We start from the raw sequence: 17501 nt of genomic DNA on the forward strand, positions 1-17501 counted from the left end.
GAGTCCCACAACAGACGCTGCTATCTGCTATTGACTCCAAACGGCACTCACTCACAATCTCCTCAATCTCTCTCACAGGGACTGGAACACAACTTGGCTTCCATGCACAACTTCTCTCTGTAGACTATAAGGAAAACATGGTATCAGAGATCAGAGGGACTCTGGGAAGAATTTAAGCTTAAACTCAGGAAGTATAGAGCTTACTATATATGTATTGTTTGGTCTTCTGATTGGTCTTGGAGTGAATTTGGATGAATGGTGTGATCAGTTTTGCTTTGATGAAGTTGGAAAAAGTTTGGTTCTTGTCTTGATCAGGAAGATCAAGGCCCAATTCTAAGAAGTTCCGGAATTTATAGGCTCTATAAGGAATGGTAGATCAGGATAACATTTATTTTTATATATCTTATTAAAATGTTACAGATTATGTGACATTATGATGCGCTAAGAAAAGCATGGAGCTCAGTTTGATCTGTATCTTTGGAGCAAGATTTGTGAATACTGAGGAAATCGATTAAATGTATACTATGCACTATTAGGTACAGCATGTTGGAAGACTCAATTATGTTGACAATAATTACTGTACATGCTTAAATGTCTGGCAATTGAGATATCCTTAATATCTATTGACCTTGAAATCCTACCATCATTATAATCATTGAGACATGCATATAAAGAAATCACACTCAAGAACATTAAACTGATAAAACTTACAGTATTTTTATTCATATGTACACCTCCATCCCATCCGTCCCCCATAAATAAATGTTTTAGTCATACAGTTGATGAGTACGTATAATATATTTAGACAGTTCTACAGCGTATGTACAGGGTAGCTGTTTTCAAGGATTCACGTCTACATCATCAGCAACATCAGTGTCTTTGTTTGAGGAACCAATAATGAGTATTAATGGAATTAGAGAGAAAGCGAGAGGGAGAGAGAGAGAGAGAGAGAGAGAGAGAGAGTGTGTGTGAGTGATTGAGTGAGAGCGAGAGAGCGCGAGAGAACGAGAAAGAGAGGTTTATGGGAAGAGGGAGACAGCTTTATGGGGGCATATACAGACGCAGGTCAATTCGGGATAAACTATGTATAATACAAACCATTCATACAAATTAGGCTCTCTAAGATATAGAATTCATTACATTACAATTTTTATTAAGTCAATGACAATGAGCAAAGCCCCAAGTCAATCATAACTGAATATTAACAATAAACCTGTGATTTTCTAATAATAATCTGAGCCAAGATTTATACAGGGACACTCCAAATAAGCTGAAGAATGAACAGCATCATTTCTGAACATGTAAAATGCTTTATTTTTATTTATTTTTTATAAAACATGCCTGCGGGAGAAGCCTGCTCAATGCTAGCTCAATGCTAAGTCCGTCAGGCTGATGAGACCATCTCCACCTGATGCTTCGATTGCACACCGACACACTCCTCTTCTTCAGCTCTCTCGCCTTTGGGGTCGAAGGGTTTGGAAATGTGTGGGGATCTTGAAGGCCTTCAAGGATAAGAGTCTGGACTGTTATTTCTGAGAGAGCGGAATTGAACTGCTTTGAATGAAGAGTATTGCAGGTGCAAACAAAACACAGGATCCTGTATGTTGCAGTCCAATTGGTAGCTCACAGAACTGAACTTTCATACAGAAAGTATGGTGGCCCTAAGGAGCAAAGTAAGAAATACTAAAAAGGAGAAAATCTAGGCATTTAGAAACAAACTGGACCAAGCAAATTAACCTAACATATAACATAAAAAAAGTTGTTACAAACTAATAAGACGTACATGAAAAGATGATTTTACCTCCTTACAAATGGAACTATCAATCTCAAATATGTACACATTATGCATCTATGAAATCATTGATGGAAAAAAGGTATGAAAACAATAAAACAAATGGATTATAATCAATATTATTTGTTAAGTCATAGTATTGGTATACTAATAACATAATAATTATACAAATAATGGTTTTGAACAAAATTTGAAAGAAAGAAATGACTGCTCCCATAAATCTTTACTTTCTGTATTGTCATCAAAAGTCTTCATTTCATAAATAGGTAATTAATTCATTTTACACATTCTTTTATGTTCAGAACATTACAGCTAACATATATTTCTCTGGGTGGGGAAAAATAAGAAGCCCCACTAAGTAACTTTCTGCTCCACATTGGGGTTGTTGTTGTGGGAGTGGTCAGCCAGAGGGGAAGTAGGGAGTTTCACTGTGGTAGTTGTAGTCCGGACAGACTTTCTGCACCAGCTTGTAGTCAGTGCTGTAGAAGGAGATGTAGATGCAGATGACTTTAAAGGGCTTGGAACAGAGCCAGGAGACGTGGCTCTGAGTCTGCTCCTGGTAACACGTCTTGGACGGGTCGAAGTTACACAGCGTGTTCCTGGCGCCCTTCTCCACCTTCTCGTACTCGATGCGGCAGTTGAAGGACTTGGAGTCCTTGGCATCGATCACGGACTGCTGGGCTGCCACGTCGAACTCCACGACCTTGGTTGGCGGGACGAGACTCACAGACACGTTGCCCTGGCCTGTGGAGTTGTGTCTGAAGTAGACGCTGAAGGTTCCGTTGCCGTGGTCCACGATCTTCCCGGTGATGAGGAGGTTGAGCTTGACTGTCTTGATGTTGGAGTGGAAGTCTCCCCAGCCAAACATCTTCTTGAACTTGCCCGTCTTGACCATAGGCCGCCGTTTGGCTCTAGGTCTAGAATCCTGGAGGTCGGTAGAGTTCCTCAGCCAGTCCCAGAGGTCCTGCTCGGAGTAGGGCTCCGGGGTGTCGTAGCGCAGGTCCAGAGCCGTGGTGTTCTCTTTGCCATGGAGAGTCTGTGACAGCAACCTGCTGATTGACAGGTCCTTGCCGCTTTCTGTCCATATATGTTTTAACGTCGACTTGGGGCTGCCCGACTTGAGGAGGTCTCCCTTGGAAGCATGTACACTTGTCACCTGAAACAAAGAGAGAAGAGGAGATACGTTTCACTAACTGGTTTGTCATACATTTAGAGGCTGTTACAGGAGACACGGTAGTACTTGAGACAATTAAACATTTCTCTAAACAGGCAAAGAGACACATCAGCAGATATTAATATCAGATTCGGGAAATATTGACTTCACATTCAGGCACAGCACACAGCTTTCTACAAAACTGACCGATCAAAATGGATTGTAAAGTGGGGAGAGGAGATACTGGTAATCCATCTTCCAACGATCTTCAATTTAAAAAAGTAGCAGACAGCCCCCATTTGGGAATTAGAATGTGAGAGACAGAACACAGCGATCCTCTCTCTCTCTCTCTCTCTCTCTTTGTCAGTCAGATAGTAGAAGGGATTTCCACTTGGCTCCCCCAGATAGATAAATGCAGTGGCTATTCAGTAAAGACTAGACTATTAAGCACAAAGCGCTGCTTGGATTGATGATTGATGAACCCCCAGGTCTTCACCATTTAGCCACGATGACTGGAATTAGGTTCATACAGGCCCCGGCGGAGGGAAGTGACATTGATTGGCTGATTTCTACTGTAAGACATGACAGCAGATCCGTCTTGCCCAGGGTTTTTGCATTTTGTGGGCCGAGGCCCTCCGGGGTCGATATGTAGAAAATAAGGTTTCGCTACCAATATCTTTGCTCTTTGGACATGAATTTACTTCCTCCCTACAGACAGGTTTAAACATTTCGTTGTGTAGGGGGAACATATGCCTATATGGTTCCCATAAGGCGCTTGGTGTAGAGAAAAAAAAAGAAACAAAATCAAAACGTTGAATGACCTGGGGTGTGTTTTGAATTGCACATTAAAAGCCATTTGAACCTAGCTTGGAGTAGAGTAGAACATTATGATATAATTTCTGTAGAAAGCAATCTTTGCGCACTGGCCAGAAGTAGGATCTTAATTTGAGCCAGTTTGCTACAACAGCAACAGGAAATGTGAATAATTATGTGGATTATAATTAATAATTATAGTAGTTACAGGTGACATTTTACAACCTCTATTTTAGCCTCGTTTCTATTGACCACAAGGTTATGTGTACAGTATGTCCACTCTGAACCTGCGTATGAAGAATAGCCTTAAGCCCTGACTGCTTGAAATACCTTGAAATACCAAATTCATTAGTTCCCATTAAACTACATATTGCTACTAAACATACACAATTTCATTGATTACATAAGGAGATTACAATACAAATGTATTGATCAGAAATCTTCTCTGCATCTGGTTTAAGTCAATGGAAATGTTCACAGATGAATTGAGATAAAATATGAAGGAAGATTAGCTTACTCAACAGGGCCGAATACATACAGCCCTCCGCACTTCTCTGATTCAGAGGGGTTGGGTTAAATGCGGAAGACACATTTCAGTTGAATGCATTCAGTTGTACAACTGACTAGGTATCCCCTTTCCCTTTCCTTTCCCTTTAATAGCATATGCAATAATGTGTATTTTTTGTTGTTGAGCTCATTCATTTGCATGATGTGATGGCACTCTATAATGTGGATATTTATCCATACTTACTGTTTGTCCATTGTCCTCTACAGACAGCCACAGAACAATATACACACGCACGTCGATCTACGAAGCTTTGGGCCCACGGCCAGTTTATTTGACTTCATCATCCAGCATGCTTTGGGCCTTGGGCCAATGTGTTTGACTCCATTTTCCAGCATGCTTTGGGCCATGGGCCAGTGTGTCTGCTGAGGCTCAGTGCTGCCAGATGGGTAGTTTACCTTGGGGGACGGACGGTGCATCTGGTAAACATGGACAGCACTCTGGCCAGCAGAGGCCTGAGCCTCACAGCTGACTATAGGCCAGGCTCAGACAGATGGCTTCCCCTGGGCCTAGGCTATAGGTATAGGGAGATGGCTGGGTCAGAGAGAGCTGTACGAGCTCTGTGTGTTCAGGATGTAAGTCATTACACAACGCAACAGCAGTCGGCACTGTGGTTCATCAATCATCAACAGCAGATGCTATGGAAAGACACACACATACATACATGTACGCACACATGAACCCATAAACGCACAAACACACACACACGCACTATAGCAGGATACCAGTTGACCCAAGCAGCAAGAGGACTAATGTGCACCTATAGTGGCTGGTTGACCTCCACTCAGGTCACAAAACTCTTAGTCTGTCTCTACTGCAAGCTAGCTGATACCCATCACATCTCAGCTACCTGATACCCATCACATCTCAGCTACCTAATAACCATCACATCTCAGCTAGCTGATAACTATCACAACTCAGCTAGCTGATAACTATCAACACAACACAGTCTAAACCTGATACCCATCACATTCACTACGCTAATAACCATCACATCTCTGCTAGCTATACCAATAGCTGTAACCATCACATCTCAGCTACCTGATAACCATCACAATCTCAGCTACCTAATAACTATCACCAACTCATCTACTAATAACTATCACATCTCAGCTACCTGATACCCATCACATCTCAAGCTAGCCTAATACCATAGCACATCTCAGCTACCTAATACCCATCACATCTCAGCTACCTAATAACCATCACATCTCAGCTACCTAATAACCATCACATCTCAGCTACCTGATAACCATCACAACTCAGCTACCTAATAACCATCACATCTCAGCTACCTGATAACCATCACAACTCAGCTCTGAATGGACTGCTGTCACCAATGACATGCCAAAATCCCATCATACATAATTTAGTGGTGATTCTGAAATAGCACCCTATTTCCTATATGCAGTTGGGCACTTGTTTTACCCAGCCACGCCCACTACATAGAGGTCTGGTCAAAAGTATTGCACTATAAAGGTAATAGGGTCCAGAAGATATGATGGAGCTGAAGTTTTTCTTCAACTAATAGCAGACAGAGAACACCAATAGAAAGCAGCATAGTCCAAACTCATCCATTCATTAAGAGTTTGAGAACAAAATGGATGCTTTATAAATGGTTACAACTGATGCAGTCTAAAGATATACAAAGCTGCAATATGTAACTTTTTGGCGACCTGTCCAAAGTCACATAGAATGTGAGTTCTAGATCTGTCATTCTCATTGAAAGCAAGTCTAAGAAGCTGTTCTATTTGCTTTATACAATGATTCTCTACACTATACTTGTTTGTTTTGTCACATAAAAATTATAATTTTAACAACCAGGAAACGGTGGAGTGATTTCTGCATATTGCACCTTTAACTACAACAGGAATCTATAGCTCCTTAGGCTGGTAAACCAATATTTACTGTCCTTTAGCGATGGCATACTGTTTTCATCTATGGAATATTAAAAGTCTTTACAGTGCTGTGATGCTACAGTATATATTCTAATAAAGAGAACATTGATTGTGTGGCTATAGTTTAAGTACCGTATCGTTCTGTTTAAACAAATGGAGACATTGTCTAAGACTTAATGTAAACACCACAGATAGGGGTGACAACATGTCAGTCTTTAGTCTTACAGATAAACACCCCCCTTATTAACACCCCCTGAAATCAATATCCAGAGCCTATTACCAATATCTACAAATGAAACAAAATTATTTTATACGGGGGGCAACAGAGGTTGGTTCAACCTACAGTACATAATGCCAGTGGAAATACTGCGCCTCGTGACCTCAGTTTAGGATGTGCATGTTAATGATGAGCATGAGAGAAGACTATATGATCAAATTAAACTATCAAAATGTAATAATTAACATGATTATAATTATTATTGCCACATCTGAGTACTGATCAGTAGAAATCAAGGTTTCACTAGGCGTAAGTTCATTTACAGAACATTAAAGAGTTACATACTGTAACGAATGTCGTCGGGAGAAGGAGAAGAGGACCAAGGTGCGGCGTGGTAAGTATTCATAATCCTTTTAATAAATACGAACACTTGAACAAAAACAACAAAACGACAAATGAACAGTTCTGCAAGGTGCAATACACAAAACAGAAAACAACTATCCACAAACACAGGTGGGAACAGGCTACCTAAGTATGGTTCTCAATCAGAGACAACGATTGACAGCTGCCTGTGATTGGGAACCATACCAGGCCAAACACATAGAAATACAACACACAGAACAAAACATAGAATGCCCACTCCAACTCACGCCCAACCAAAATAGAGACATAAAAAGGATCTCTAAGTTCAGGGCGTGACACATACTTGAATAACATGACATGATATCACACATATAAAGTTGTCCTACTTAAGGTCTGCCAAAAAAGGGAAGATATTGCTCATACTTAACATATACCACAATGAAACTTCACAATGAAATGATATGGTTGATATTTTTCACACAACACACATTTCATACTGTTAATAAACAACCTTCTACCTATTGGACGACTGAGTTGATGTTAAAATGAGAAAATCCAATTTAGTCTTCTTTTGCAAAAGAGAGTCGACAAAGATTGGAGAAGAGATGAGCTTCCTACGTTCTACTTAGCTCTTATTGAAAACCTCCAATCATATCCATGGTAAAGAAACTGCAAAGCTTTTCCTGAGATGTAATTCTAGGGGAAGAATGAAGGCCGGCAGACTATAATGGGTTGAATGAAAATAGCCCTCATGAAAGACGATGGAGAAAGGGAACAGAAAGAGAGGGAGAGTTCTATAAGAAGGAGAGAGGAGGAAGGACAACGGAGGAGTGACCCTGGGCATACATACAGTTAACCTCCAATTGAGTAAAGTATTATCAGCGAGAGTATAGAATCTTCCTTCAGTATTGATTGGCCAGCTGTAACTAATAAGAAACGGGTCCTTCACAAGACAATAGTCATAGCTAGCCACATCCCTTGCAGCCACTGTAACCTTGTATGCATTTAAATATTTCCTCTGAACATTTTCTTTTTCTGTCATTGATAATTTTTTTGTCATACTTGAATGCAATGGAGAATGTGTTGAAGTTATTGCTCTTTCTTACAGAACAACAACAACACTCCGTTTTCTTTTGAATCAATATCACTACTGCCAATCTCTTCAAATACATTTATTTGCTATATACAGTATATGTATATATATATATATATATATACACAGTACATACACTGCTCAAAAAAAATAAAGGGAACACTAAAATAACACATCCTAGATCTGAATGAATGAACTATTCTTATTAAATACTTTTTTCTTTACATAGTTGAATGTGCTGACAACAAAATCACACAAAAATGATCAATGGAAATCAAATTTATCAACCCATGGAGGTCTGGATTTGGAGTCGCACTCAAAATTAAAGTGGAAAACCACACTACAGGCATATCCAACTTTGATGTAATGTCCTTAAAACAAGTCAAAATGAGGCTCAGTAGTGTGTGTGGCCTCCACGTGCCTGTATGACCTCCCTACAAHGCCTGGGCATGCTCCTGATGAGGTGGCGGATGGTCTCCTGAGGGATCACCTCCCAGACCTGGACTAAAGCATCCGCCAACTCCTGGACAGTCCTGTTGCGTCAATTGGATTCAGCTACTGGGGAACGGGCGGGCCAGTCCATAGCATCAATGCCTTCCTCTTGCAGGAACTGCTGACACACTCCAGCCACATGAGGTCTAGCATTGTCTTGCATTAGGAGGAACCCAAGGGCAACCGCACCAGCATTGGTCTCAAAAGGGGTCTGAGGATCTCATCTCGGTACCTAATGGCAGTCAGGCTACCTCTGGCGAGCACATGGAGGGCTGTGCGGCCCCCAAAGAAATGCCACCACACCATGACTGACCCACCACCAAACGGTCATGCTGGAGGATGTTGCAGCAGCAGAACGTTCTCCACGGCGTCTCCAGACTCTGTCACGTCTGTCACGTGTGGTCAGTGTGAACCTGTTTCATCTGTGAAGAGAACAGGGCGCCAGTGGCGAATTTGAATCTTGGTGTTCTCTTGCAAATGCCAAACGTCCTGCACGGTGTTGGGCTGTAAGCACAACCCACACCTGTGGACGATCGGGCCCATCATGGAGTCTGTTTCTGGACCGTTTTGAGCAGACACGTGCAACATTTGTGGCCTGCTGGAGGTCATTTTGCGGGCTCTGGCAGTGCTCCTCCTTGCACAAACGGCGGAGGTAGCGGTCCTGCTGCTGGGTTGTTGCCCTCCTACGGCCTCCTCCACGTCTCCTGATGTACTGGCCTGTCTTCCTGGTAGCGCCTCCCATGCTCTGGACACTACCTGACAGACACAGCAACCTTCTTGCCACAGCTCGCATTGATGTGCCATCCTGGATGAGCTGCACTACCTGAGCCACTTGTGTGGGTTGTAGATCCGTCTCATGCTACCACTAGAGTGAAAGCACCGCCAGCATTCAAAAGTGACCAAAACATTAGCCAGAAAGGCATAGGAACTGAGAAGTGGTCACCACCTGCAGAACCACTCCTTTATTGGGGGTGTCTTGCTAATTGCCTATAATTTCCACCTGTTGTCTATTCCATTTGCACAACAGCATGTGAAATTTATTGTCAATCAGTGTTGCTTCCTAAGTGGACAGTTTGATTTCACAGAAGTGTGATTGACTTGGAGTTACATTGTGTTGTTTAAGTGTTCCCTTTATTTTTTTGAGCAGTGTATATATATATATATTTTTTTCTCAGTCAGAACCCATTCAACAAGGGCATCATTAGCTGACAGACCCCGATTTCAGGCACTAAACTTCTTTTTTTTTAACCGTTTTATTTACGTTTTTATTGATTTTATCAAACACTATACATCTGACCGTATGTTGGCTCATACAGTTGGGATCCTGTCCTCTATTCCCCTACTATAAGTACAGGGCCGTAAAAGTGAGTCATCACTAACATGACTACTCAGTATGCTTGCCTTGGGCTGAAACCATTGGTGCTGGAGAGCAGAGCCGGCCCTGCAGAGAGTAAGACAGCTGTTAAGCAGTGCTGTAATATCACATTGTGACCATGCACTAGAACTGCCTAATGGTCTTGTAAGAAGGCTGTTAGATGCACAATTAAAGCAGACTCTTTTTACTGTGTGTGTGCGTGCATGTTTGTGTGTGGATGAGAGAATGTGTGTGTGGATGAGAGAATGTGTATGTGTGTGTGTGTGTGTATTTGTAAAATGACCATAGGCTCCCTGTGGCATCGGTAAGTAGGTAATGTGACAGAAAAGCACAGTCCCAGACACACAGTAAAGGAAGTGGAGCAGAGACCAGTGTTTTAAGGTGATCAGGGGCCTGGAGCTCCAACCAACCAAGCAACCACACTCTAAAAGGACATCAACCTGTTCCCTTCCACCATTGTTGTGCTTTATGTTGGTATCTATAACAAATATATGAACACAAAAGTGGCATTTGCTGTGAGCTTTTAAATGTAATCAGCGAGTGCTTGTTTGACTGGCGCACGTTGTCTTGCTCTCCTCCCTACTGCAGCAAAAAGGCACCACAGCACAGCTAGTGCAAGTGTCCGTGCTGAAGCTACAATATCATTTCAGCCATTTTGTTTCTTACTGAACATCTCTGTTACCGATATCCCTAATTTGTTGAGGAAAAACATTCCCTATTTCCTCAACCCTTGCTCTCTTTACGTGAAACACGTAAGCATCACATGCATATGACCAATAAGGCCTGACCTATAGCCTATCATAATGACGTCAATAAAATGGTTATAACAAACATTACACATTAATGTCGACACCAAAATGGATGCGGAGGAGGCAAAAAAGAAACTCGAAATGGGCGAATGTTTACTGGATGCTCAGGAGGTAAAGGGGAAGTCAGATCTGTGGAACACATTTGACTTAGTTGTGGAAACTACTGGAGATCACAAAAAAGGCAGGTATAATAGCAAGCGTTAGGTGCGTATTATGTGTGCAAATAGTTGCTCTTAGATTACAATATTATAATTTTGTCTGAACATTTGGAACAGTGTAAACAATTAAGTGATATTGCCCGAGAAGCTGGTGTTTGGAGGATATATTGGCACGGGTGTTGTTAGGTCCGAAAACCAGCTTCAAGGGCATTATCACTTTTATACAACGGGTCACCAACATATTCAAAAAACATTATTTTGATGAATTTATTCATACTATTTCATCCTTCCACAAGATATAGTCACCACACAAATCTAAGGTTGCTACCCAAGCCAGCTGGTCGTTCGTTCTATCAGTTCGGTTGCCAGAGACGCGACCCATTCGTTAACTATTTTTGTTCTGCATCTAATGGACACCACCCAGTTATTCATTCTAAATGTGCCATTACCATACTGGCTGGCAACGTTCTTATCCCTTGCTTGCTAGCTAGCCAAATACGGATAACTTACTATCACATCAAACAGTGCAGCCAGAATAACAGCAAAGTAGCTACATTTGTTTAAGCTGTTTTCGAGTGACATTTATTTGGATACATCCGTAACAATGAACTAATGATGTACGACTTCGCCTGGTATAGAAATGCGCTCTCTCGTCAGGACACTGTTGTTCAGAGTAGCTAGCCAACAACACAGCTAACACAATCACTTAAAACAGAAGCTGGAAAGACTGCAAACTAGCAGCATTTCGTTTAGTTTTACCTGTTTTCTGTTGACATTTCTTTGTATATATCCATAAAAATGATGCCAGCTGATTCATGATTTCGACTGGCTGAGAAACACTGCCTGCCTGTCTGTCTCATCCCGACTCCTGACACATTCATTACTACAGGACAGCTGGAGATCGAATTTCAATATTGAAACAATGTTGCAAATGTCAGAGAAACAGACAGCAAGATTTATACAAATCTCCGCTGTTAAAAACCAAAAGCTAGTCTAAAAGAAATGGGAGATAATGTCTAGATGCTGGTAAGTTGTGGAATAGACACCAGCTGGAATGTGGGATGTGGGTTTGCTGGAATGTGGGTTTAACCAATCAGCACCAATCAGCATATGCTTTATCTTGGCCAGGTCGCAGTTGCAAATGAGAACTTGTTCTCAACTAGCCTACCTGGTTAAATAAAGGTGAAGTAAAAAATAAAATAAAATAAAATCCAGGATTAGACCCACCCGTTCATATAACACTAAATAAATAAGTTTACCAGAGCATTGACATCACCAGACCCGGGCTTTCGGGGCACTGAATCCCTGCTGGGATGATGTAAAACAAACTAGTCTACACTGCATTACACACTGCAATGAATACTCCAATCATGAGCCCTGGCCTGCCCTGCCTTTTTAGTGCTGCTTAAAACCAGCATTTCTGTGTACGGTGGCACTTTAGGAGGTGGAGTCAAAGTGGTTTTCCAAAGTCTTTTTTGATTCATCCAAAGAAATTGTAATTCTCTGAGGGAGAGAGTGCAAAGATGAGAAGCTAGACTGGGTAGTTCCTAACGTTAGTTAGTATTTTATCTTATCTGTCAAAAGCTGCACTGACAGATAAGATAAAATACTAACTAACGTTAGGAACTACCCAGTCTAGCTAGCAGTGCTGCTAACATTAGCTATCCAGTACATTTTATGAGCAGGATTTTGACAGTAATTGATTAGCTATCTAGACACTGAATCCAACTGTTGGAACTCAGTTCACCGCCCGACAAGTATCACTAACTAACCAATTACTGTCTAATCAAGTACTGTCCAAATATGCAAAAAATTGTTAATAAAGCTAGCTACCTAACTTAAGGCTAACATGACATTAGCTACTTAAGTTAACATCAGCTCAATTACAGTGGCTAGCTACTGTATCTGTAGAAAAAACAACGCTTGATAGCTGAGTTAACATTTTTCCAATATATACAGTGCCTTGCAAAAGTATTCATCCCCCTTGTCATTTTTCTTATTTTGTTGCATTACAACCTGTAATTTAAATAGATTTTTATTTGGATTTCATGTAATGGACATACACAAAATAGTCCAAATTGGTGAAGTGAAATGAAAAAAAATATTTGTTTCAAAAAAATTTAAAACAGAAAACTGGTGCGTGCATATGTATTCACCCCCTTTGCTATGAAGCCCTTAAATAAGATCTGGTGCAACCAATTACCTTCATAAGTCACATAATTAGTTAAATAAAGTCCACCTGTGTGCAATCTAAGTCTCACATGATCTCAGTATATATACACCTGTTCTGAAAAGCCCCAGAGTCTGCAACACCATTAAGCAAGGGGCACCACCAAGCAAGAGGCACCATGAACACCAAGGAATTCTCCAAACAGGTCAGGGACAAAGTTGTGGAGAAGTACAGATCAGGGTCGGGTTATAAAAAAATATCAGAATCTTTGAACATCCCACGGTGCACCATTAAATCCATTATAAAAAAAATGGAAAGAAAATGGGACCACAACAAACCTGCCAAGAGGGCCGCCCACCAAAATTCACGGACCAGGCAACGAGGGCATTAATCAGAGGCAACAAAGAGACCAAAGGTAACCCTGAAGGAGCTGCAAAGCTCCACAGATGGGATTGGAGTATCTGTCCATAGGACCACTTTAAGCCGTACACTCCACAGAGCTGGGCTTTACGGAAGAGAAAAAAATAAGCAAACACATTTGGTGTTCGCCAAAAGGCATGTGGGAGACTCCCCAAACATATGGAAGAAGGTACTCTGGTCAGATGAGACTAGAATTTAGCTTTTTGGCCATCAAGGAAAACATTATGTCTGGCGCAAACCCAACACCTCTCATCACCCCGAGAACACCATCCACACAGTAAAGCATGCTGGTGGCAGCATCATGCTGTGGGGATGTTTGTCATCTGCAGGGACTGGGAAACTGGTCAGAATTGAAGGAATGATGGATGGCGCTAAATACAGGGATATTCTGAGGGAAACCTGTTTCAGTCTACCAGAGATTTGAGACTGGGACGGAAGTTCACCTTCCAGCAGGACAATGACCCTAAGCATACTGCTAAAGCAACACTCGAGTGGTTTAAAGTGAAACATTTAAATGTCTTGGAATGGCCTAGTCAAAGCCCAGACCTCAATCCAATTGAGAATATGTGGTATGACTTAACGATAGCTGTCCACCAGCGGAACCCATCCAACTTGAAGGAGATGGAGATGTTTTGCCTTGAAGAATGGGCAAAAATCCCAGTGGCTCGACACCCCAAGAGACTTGCAGCTGTAACTGCTGCAAAAGGTGGCTCTATAAAGTATTGACTTCAGGGGGTTGAATAGTTAAGCACACTCAAGTTCTTTTTTTTGGTCTTAATTCTAGTTTGTTTCACAATAAAACATATTTTGCATCTTCAAAGTGGTAGGCATGTTGTGTAAATCAAATGATACAATCCCCCCCAAAAAACATTATAATTCCAGGTTGTAAGGCAACAAAATAGGAAAAATGCCAAGGGGGTGAATACTTTCGCAAGCCATTGTATGAGATGGACATAGAGAATTTATTATTGAGGAAGAGGGCGAGAGATGCAGCTCAGCAAACACAGACGGTTATTGTATTTGCAGGAGTAAGTGAATCGATTTTGTGTGTGTTTACAATACAATTATGTAGCAAGTAGCTACATAGATGGGTTGGCTGACAATGTCACAAACAATTTGTGAGCTTCCATGGGGCAGAATTCAGCCTGTTGTGATTCTGGATGGCCAGATTGATAACAAGAATGACAAACTGACATGTGGGGAATTGTAAGTGGCTCATTTCAGCATGTTTCATCATGTTATCAAATAAAATGTTAAAATCACATTTTATTTGTCACATACACATATTTAGCAGATGTTATTGCGGGTGTAGTGAAATGCTTGTAGTAAGGTGTTTAGTCCCAGGTTCCTCATTGATACCATGTCTTGTTTTGAGGTGTTTTGACTGATTTCATGTCAATGCTAATATGGCAGAAATTCGCTAGCAGCTAACCAACAACTCTAATGAGGTATTTGAGACAACAAGTGATTATTGTGCAAATGTATTTGTTTGCAATAAACATTGGAGAAGAAATATAGCTTACATGTTGTCAACAATCTAAATCAACCTCCTCTGTTTTCCCCCATGGTTGCATGCATGTCCATTATTTTGCTAAAGTGACAGAGTGATAGACAGAACACAGGTACTGTGGTTAGTGAAGGGTAAGACAGTTGAATGTTAATTGGGCTTAAGATTGAGTGAACTGCTAATAACATTAAGAAACAGAAATTATCCCAGATTTGACCTTTAGCTCAATGCATTATTTGCCTGTTGTTCATATTATGTGTGTGTGCATATTGCTTCTGTATGTTTGTCTGTTCAGAATAGTCCATATTGGTTCTGTATGTTTGTCTGTTCAGAATAGTCCATATTGGTTCTGTATGTTTGTCTGTCAGAATAGTCATTATGCTTCGTATGTTATTGTCGGTTCAGCAATAGCCATATTGTTCTGTAGTTTGTCTGTTCAGATAGATCCATATTGGTTCTGTATGTTTCGTCTGTTCAGAATAGTCCTATTGGTTCTGTATTGTTTGTCTGTTCATGATAGTCCATATTGGTTCTGTATGTTCTGTCTGTTCAGAATAGTCCATATTGGTTCTGTTTGTTTGTCTGTTCAGGATAGTCCATATTGGTTCTGTATTTTGTTCCTGCGATAGTCCATATTGGTTCTGTATGTTGTTCTGTTCAGAATAGTCCATATTGGTTCTGTATGTTTGTCTGTTCGAATAGTCCATATTGGTTCTGTATGTTTGTCGGTTCAGAATAGTCCATATTGCTTTCTGTATGTTTGTCTGTTCAGAAATAGTCCATATTGGTTCTGTATGTTTGTTGTTTCAATAGTCCAATTGTTCTGTATGTTTGTCTGTTCAGGATAGTCCATATTGGTCTGTATGTTTGTCTGTTCAGAATAGTCCATATTGGTTCTGTATGTTGTCTCGTTCAGATAGTCCATATTGCTTCTGTATGTTTTGTCGTTCAGAAATAGTCCATATTGCTTCTGTATGTTGTCTGTTCAGAATAGTCCATATTGGTGTCTGTATGGTTTGTATGTTCAGAATAGTCCATATTGGTTCTGTATGTTTGTCTGTTCAGGATAGTCCATATTGCTTCTGTATGTTTGTCTGTTCAGAATAGTCCATATTGCTACGGCACTGATACTATGCCGTCTCTGTAATAATATAGGAGATCTAGGAGAAAAAATTCCGAAAGCAAGGAAGAGAGGGGAGCGAGAGAGAGGAGCAGACAGGACAGAGACAGAACACAGGAGGACACAGAGAGAGACAAACGTCATATTCCTTTCAAGCCAGAAGAAGTAGTTCTTGCTAAACATGACCTCTCAAAAAAGAAAGATGCCACTTCTGACATGTCCTGTGTGTATAAACTGTTAGACCCTGATATGTTCCCATCACTGAAGGAAATCATACAGGGCGCGCTGACTATCCCAGTTAGCAGCTATGAGAGATCTGTCAGTGCATTAAGACGTCTACATACCTGGCTTAGGAGCCCAATGACCCAAGATAGAATGCATCACGACAACTGACAAAGATATACAGTTGAAGTTGGAAGTTTACATACACTTAGGTTGGAGTCATTAAAACATGTTTTTCAACCACTCCACAAATTTCTTGTTAACAAACTATAGTTTTGGCAAGTCGGTTAGGACATCTACTTTGTGCATGACACAAGTAATTTTTCCAACAATTGTTTAATGACAGATTATTTCACTGTATCACAATTCCAGTGGGTCAGAAGTTTACATACACTAAGTTGACTGTGACTTTAAACAGCTTGGAAAATTCCAGAAAATTATGTCATGACATTAGAAGCTTCTGATAGGCTAATTTACATAATTTACATAATTTGAGTCAATTGGAGGTGTACCTGTGGATGTATTTTCAAGGCCTACCTTCAAACTCAGTGCCTTTTTGCTTGACATCATGGGAAAATCAAATTCCTACAGAAAATATGTGGGCAGAACTGAAAAAGTGTGTGCGAGCAAGGAGGCCTACAAACCTGACTCAGTTACACCAGCTCTGTCAGGAGGAATGGGCCAAAATTCACCCAACTTATTGTGGGAAGCTTTTGGAAGGCTACCCGAAACGTTTGACCAAAGTTAAACAATTTAAAGGCAATGCTACCAAATACTAATTGAGTGTATGTAAACTTCTGACCCTTTGAGAATGTGATGAAAGAAATAAAAGCTGAAATAAATCATTCTCTCAACTATTATTCTGACATTTCACATTCTTAAAATAAGGTGTTGATCCTAACTGACGTAAAACAGGGAATTTTTACTAGGATTAAATGTCATGAATTGTGAAAATCTGAGTTTAAATGTATTTGGCTAAGGTGTATGGAAACTTCCGACTTCAACTGTACTAACACGCTTGGGAAAGAGTGAAGTCAGACAGGTTTTCACCTACAGTTTCATTTTGTTTCCTTTCATTTCTAATCTTTATAGATGGATTACCATCCTAGTACTATGTAATATAACTCGCAAACATCGTTAATATTTAGTTGGAGAAAGGATTGTATGCTGGTATGTACATGTGTGTAAAATTGTGAAGTGTTATTGGAGGGGGTGTATTTGTTTTTGTGTAATTAAATGAGTAGAAATATTATCCTGTAGCTAATTGACCGTGGAATCGGTGATTTATTGCCACAAATATTATGAAATCCAATTTTCAAGTGCGTTTGGTGCCT

The 17501-nt window shown here is 40.6% G+C and overlaps 1 protein-coding gene across 1 annotated transcript in view; it reads right to left on the reverse strand.

Annotated features, from left to right (window-relative positions):
• Nucleotides 1-692: 692 nt before the first annotated feature.
• LOC112069470 (neurexophilin-1) overlaps nucleotides 693-17501 on the reverse strand; it is a 48197-nt gene continuing 31388 nt past the window's right edge. Inside the window, exon 2 of the mRNA XM_024136812.2 lies at nucleotides 693-2948. Within this exon, the coding sequence (XP_023992580.1) occupies nucleotides 2193-2948 (756 nt within the window). The 3' untranslated portion in view covers nucleotides 693-2192. The remainder of the gene's footprint in view (nucleotides 2949-17501) is intronic.

This window comes from Salvelinus sp. IW2-2015, unplaced genomic scaffold (genome assembly GCF_002910315.2).
Source record: "Salvelinus sp. IW2-2015 unplaced genomic scaffold, ASM291031v2 Un_scaffold1020, whole genome shotgun sequence".
Taxonomy (NCBI): Eukaryota; Metazoa; Chordata; class Actinopteri; order Salmoniformes; family Salmonidae; genus Salvelinus; species Salvelinus sp. IW2-2015.